The sequence below is a fragment of the Marmota marmota genome, unplaced genomic scaffold (assembly GCF_001458135.2).
Source record: "Marmota marmota marmota unplaced genomic scaffold, marMar, whole genome shotgun sequence".
NCBI lineage: Eukaryota > Metazoa > Chordata > Mammalia > Rodentia > Sciuridae > Marmota > Marmota marmota.
In genome coordinates this window covers 42,791,530-42,797,529 of record NW_026000005.1, presented here as the reverse complement: position 1 = coordinate 42,797,529, position 6,000 = coordinate 42,791,530, and the positions used below count along the sequence as shown (strand labels likewise).

The following is a 6,000-nucleotide window of genomic DNA, read 5'->3' as shown; positions in this document are numbered from 1 at the left end:
CAAATACCCCCGCGAGCGCTGGCGCGGGATTCCTGCGGGCCGGGGGCGCCCTAGGTGGTGGCGAGGGCAGCTAGGTGCTGCGCCCCTGCGGACGGCCGCAGAGGGGCGCTGCCCGAGCGCAGCGCAGAGGCCCGGCGCGGCGCCGCTGCGGCACGGCCGGGGGGCGGAGAGGGGCGGGCGCGGGGCGGGCTGGGCCCGGAATGTGTAGAGACCCGGGCGGGAGCCTCCCGGCGGCTGCCCGGCTGCCGAGCGCGGAGACTCCGTCACGTGTTTTTTCTCCTCCGAGTGAGACGGCGGCGCGGTCGGAGGGGGCCGGCGCGCAGAGCCAGACGCCGCCGCTTGTTTTGGTTGGGGCTCTCGGCAACTCTCCGAGGAGGAGGAGGAGGGAGGGAGAAGTAACTGCAGCGGCAGTGCCTCCCGGGGAACAGGCGTCTTCCCCAATCCTTCCCAAACCTCCCCCTCTGCCTCCCTCCCTAGTCCCCTCCCCTCCTCCCTTGCCGACTGGAGCGAGGGGCAGGGATGAGCTTGTGCCTCTGGACCGTCTCCGGCTCCCGCGTCTGCCCAGTAGCGTTTCGCGTGGAAAAGCCACTTTCCCCGCCCGCCGAGATGGGCTCGAATGAGGGCTGCGGAGGACGCGTCCGCGGGCGGCGGCAGCAGCAGCAACAGCCGCAGCGCCGCGGTCTCTGCGATTGAGCTGGTATTTGGGCGGCTGGTGGCGGCGGGGACGGTTGGGGGGGTGGGAGGAGGCAAAGGAGGAGGCGAAGGAGGAGGAGGGAGAACCCCGTGCAACGTTGGGACTTGGCAGCCCGCCTCCCCCTGCCCAAGGATATTTAATTTGCCTCGTGAATCGCTACTTCCAGATAGGAACTCAGGAGGGAAGGCGTGCGCGCCTGCAGGGGCACCACAGGGACCCGCTGGCCGCCGCTGCCTTCCTGCGCGGGACTTAAGCTGAGGCGGCTAGAGATGCATCTTAGCTCCTTCCTGGCTGCAGTGGTTGAGGGGACACTTGGCTTTCGGGAAGATCGTGGCCGCATTCACCCCGGACGCATTGCCTCCCCTCTGGGCATAAAACGCCCATAAACTCCAGTCGGCTGTCTTCCTTGGCGCAGCCACTGCGTCCTTCTTTGCTACCCCTCCCCACTGCAGGGGGCAGCGTGGATTTAGGAGTCGGGGTTTCTTCAGCCTTCAGCCTTGTTTGCATGTGCGGGGCCGCGGTGAGGAGCCTCCGCCCCCCAACTAGTTGTTTTTTCGGCGCCTCCTTTTGCTCAGCGGCTGTGGCGGTGGCGGCAGCATGGCGAGTCCTCCAGATACCGAAGGTTTCTCGGACGTGCGCAAGGTGGGCTACCTGCGCAAGCCCAAGAGCATGCACAAGCGCTTCTTCGTGCTGCGGGCGGCCAGCGAGGCCGGGGGCCCCGCGCGCTTGGAGTACTACGAGAACGAGAAGAAGTGGAGGCACAAGTCGAGCGCCCCCAAACGCTCGATCCCCCTCGAGAGCTGCTTCAACATCAACAAACGTGCTGACTCCAAGAACAAGCACCTGGTGGCTCTCTATACCCGGGACGAGCACTTTGCCATTGCTGCGGACAGTGAGGCTGAGCAAGACAGCTGGTACCAGGCTCTCCTGCAGCTGCACAACCGTGCCAAAAGCCACCACCACGAAGGGGCCTCAGCCCCTGGAGCAGGAGGCAGTGGTAGCTGCAGTGGCAGCTTGGGCCTCTGGGAGGCTGGAGAGGACTTGAGCTATGGAGATGGGCCCCCAGGACCTGCGTTTAAGGAGGTCTGGCAGGTGATCTTGAAGCCCAAGGGCCTGGGTCAGACAAAGAACCTGATTGGCATCTACCGCCTCTGCCTGACCAGCAAGACCATTAGCTTTGTGAAGCTGAACTCAGAGGCAGCGGCTGTGGTGCTACAGCTAATGAACATCAGACGCTGCGGCCACTCTGAAAACTTCTTTTTCATTGAGGTGGGCCGTTCTGCTGTGACAGGGCCTGGGGAGTTCTGGATGCAGGTGGATGACTCGGTGGTGGCCCAGAACATGCATGAGACTATCTTGGAGGCCATGCGGGCCATGAGTGATGAGTTTCGCCCTCGAAGCAAGAGCCAGTCCTCATCCAACTGCTCCAACCCCATCAGTGTCCCCTTGCGCAGGCACCATCTCAACAACCCCCCGCCCAGCCAGGTGGGGTTGACCCGCAGATCACGCACTGAGAGCATCACTGCCACCTCCCCTGCCAGTATGGTAGGTGGGAAGCCAGGATCCTTCCGTGTGCGCGCCTCCAGCGATGGTGAAGGCACCATGTCCCGCCCAGCCTCTGTGGATGGCAGCCCTGTGAGTCCTAGCACCAACAGAACCCACGCCCACCGGCATCGGGGCAGCTCCCGGCTGCATCCGCCTCTCAACCACAGTCGCTCCATCCCCATGCCTTCTTCTCGCTGCTCGCCTTCGGCAACCAGCCCAGTTAGTCTATCATCCAGCAGCACCAGTGGCCATGGTTCCACTTCGGACTGTCTCTTTCCAAGGCGGTCTAGTGCTTCCGTGTCTGGTTCCCCCAGTGATGGCGGTTTCATCTCTTCGGATGAGTATGGCTCTAGCCCCTGCGACTTCCGAAGTTCCTTCCGCAGTGTCACTCCGGATTCCTTGGGCCACACCCCACCAGCCCGAGGCGAGGAGGAGCTGAGCAATTATATATGCATGGGTGGAAAGGGGGCCTCCACTCTAACAGCTCCCAATGGTCATTACATTTTGTCCCGAGGTGGTAATGGCCACCGGTACATCCCAGGAGCTGGCCTGGGCACCAGCCCAGCGTTGTTGACTGGGGATGAAGCTGCCAGTGCTGCTGATCTGGATAATAGGTTCCGGAAGAGAACTCACTCTGCAGGGACATCCCCTACCATTTCCCACCAGAAGACCCCATCCCAGTCCTCAGTGGCTTCCATTGAGGAGTATACAGAGATGATGCCTGCCTATCCACCAGGAGGTGGCAGTGGAGGCCGACTGCCTGGCTACAGGCATTCTGCCTTCGTGCCCACCCATTCCTACCCTGAGGAGGGTCTAGAGATGCATGCCTTGGAGCACCGCAGCAGCCACCATCGCCCAGATAGTTCTACCCTCCACACTGATGATGGGTACATGCCCATGTCCCCAGGGGTGGCCCCAGTGCCCAATAGCCGGAAGGGCAGTGGGGATTATATGCCCATGAGCCCCAAGAGCGTGTCTGCCCCGCAGCAGATCATCAACCCCATCAGACGTCATCCCCAGAGAGTGGACCCCAATGGCTACATGATGATGTCCCCCAGTGGCAGCTGCTCCCCTGACATTGGAGGTGGGTCCAGCAGCAGCAGCAGCATCAGTGCCGCCCCTTCTGGCAGTAGCTATGGGAAGCTATGGACAAATGGGGTTGGTGGGCACCACTCTCACGCCCTGTCTCACCCCAAGCCCCCTGTGGAGAGTGGGGGTGGCAAGCTCTTGCCTTGTACAGGTGACTACATGAACATGTCACCAGTGGGGGACTCCAACACCAGCAGCCCCTCTGACTGCTACTATGGCCCTGAGGATCCCCAGCACAAGCCAGTCCTTTCCTACTATTCATTGCCAAGGTCTTTTAAGCACACCCAGCGCCCTGGGGAGCCAGAGGAGGGTGCCCGGCACCAGCATCTCCGCCTCTCCTCTAGCTCTGGTCGCCTTCTCTACACTGCAACTGCAGAAGACTCTTCTTCCTCCACCAGCAGCGACAGCCTGGGTGGGGGTTACTGTGGGGCTAGGCCAGAGCCCGGCCTCCCACATCCCCACCATCATGTCTTGCAGCCCCATTTGCCTCGAAAAGTGGACACAGCTGCTCAGACCAACAGCCGCCTGGCTCGGCCCACAAGGCTATCTTTGGGGGATCCCAAGGCCAGCACCTTGCCTCGGGCTCGAGAACAGCAACAGCAGCAGCCCCTACTGCACCCTCCAGAGCCCAAAAGCCCAGGGGAATATGTGAATATTGAATTTGGGAATGACCAGCCTGGCTACTTATCTGGCCCTATGACTTCCCGCAGCTCACCTTCTGTTCGGTGTCCATCCCAGATCCAGCCAGCTCCCAGAGAGGACGAGACTGGCACTGAGGAGTACATGAACATGGACTTGGGGCCGGGCAGGAGGGCAACCTGGCAGGAGAGTAGTGGGGGGGAGATGGGCAGAGTGGGCCCTGCACCTCCAGGGACTACTAGCATTTGCAGGCCTACCCGGGCAGTGCCCAGCAGCCGGGGTGACTACATGACCATGCAGATGGGTTGTCCCCGTCAGAGCTACGTGGACACCTCACCAGTTGCCCCTGTCAGCTACGCTGACATGCGGACAGGCATTGCTGCAGAGGAGGTGAAACTGCCCAGGGCCTCAGCGGCTGCTCCTCCTTCAGCCTCCACAGCCTCTTCTTCCCCTGCTGCACCTCAAGGAGCAGCTGAGCTTCCTGCCCACTCTTCCCTTTTGGGGGGCCCACAGGGACCTGGGGGCATTAGCGCCTTCACCCGGGTAAGCCTCAGTCCCAACCGCAACCAGAGTGCCAAAGTGATCCGTGCAGATCCACAAGGGTGCCGGAGGAGGCATAGCTCAGAGACCTTTTCCTCAACACCTACTGCTTCCAGGGGGGCCAACACGGTGCCCTTTGGAGGAGGGGCTGCAGTAGGGGGCAGTGGCAGTGGTGGCAGCAACAGCAGTGAGGATGTCAAACGCCACAGCTCTGCTTCCTTTGAGAATGTCTGGCTGAGACCTGGGGAGCTTGGCGGAGCCCCCAAGGAGGTGGCCCAAGGGTGTGGAGCTGCTGGGGGTTTGGAGAATGGTCTTAACTACATAGACCTGGATTTGGTCAAGGACTTCAAACAGCGCCCTCAGGAGCGCCCCCCTCAACCGCAGCCTCCCCCACCTCCACCCCCCCATCAGCCCCTGGGCAGTAGTGAGAGCAGCTCCACCAGCCGCTCCAGCGAGGATTTAAGCACCTATGCCAGCATCAGTTTCCAGAAGCAGCCAGAGGACCGCCAGTAGCTCAACTGGACGTCACAGCAGGTGCGTTTCATGGTGTCAGATTCAAAAGACAAAACTGCTTTTAATCTTGTGCTAGATTTCTGTTCTTTGCCTCTGCTCCTTGTGCTCCTTCCCGCTGCTCCCATAGGGAGAATGCACTTAACTGAGAGTTGGTGGGTGGGTCAGGACATATGGATGCTCACCTCACAATGACTCTTGGCAGATAATCAACTGTGTGAGCAGCCACAGGAGGGCTTTTTCATTTGAGAATTCCCAAGTGAAATAACATACTGTAGTATTTTAAAAACTCATATGCTATAATACCAGTTCTGAGGTTTGTGAAGTTCATATATGAGAAACTTTATCTTTCTATTGAAGTTTTCTTTTGACCGTTTTATTAAGGTCAGCCCTCATTGGGACAATTCTACAAAAATACTTGTTCACACAGAAGCTCAGCTCTTCACTAAAGATAGTTCTCAGAGCTCTGAAGGGTGATCTTACTGAGTTGCTGTGTGCACTTTTGTTCTGTGATTTCACAATACCAATGCAACATAAACAGCAACAGGAAGCATCAATTTTTATTCATGTTGTCCTAAAAAGACTCAGGAGTAAAAGCACTTTAGTCATACATATTCACAGAGAAGTACTTATCTGCCTATGATCTCTTGAGAAGGTGATTATGGGTGACATTTTCTTTTTGTTCCTGTACCAGGAGTCGTGAAATATTTTTCACACAACCACCCATCTCACAGGCATGGCCGCTTTTATACAGGATATGCAATAAACTGTATGCGCCTGGGACCCATTATGAGTTAAGAGTTATGGAAGTTCATGCCTGCATGTCTGCCTAGCAGTTGTCTCTTCTTGCGCGGAACCTTCACATTTATCACTTGGGGGCTACTGTACATCCTCTGTAAAATTACTTAACATTTTTATGGTGAAGAGAAGATACATTAGGTCTGGGAAAAGGAAGTTGTTTTGTTTTGGTTTGCACTGAATGT

General features: G+C 58.5%; 1 protein-coding gene across 1 annotated transcript in view; it reads left to right on the top strand.

Moving 5' to 3' along the window:
• Positions 1 to 208: 208 nt before the first annotated feature.
• The window catches only part of Irs1 (insulin receptor substrate 1), a 61,084-nt gene continuing 55,292 nt past the window's right edge, over positions 209 to 6,000 (top strand). The window contains exon 1 of the mRNA XM_015481464.2: positions 209 to 5,041. Coding sequence (XP_015336950.1) covers positions 1,292 to 5,020 — 3,729 coding nt within the window. The 5' untranslated portion in view covers positions 209 to 1,291 and the 3' untranslated portion in view covers positions 5,021 to 5,041. The remainder of the gene's footprint in view (positions 5,042 to 6,000) is intronic.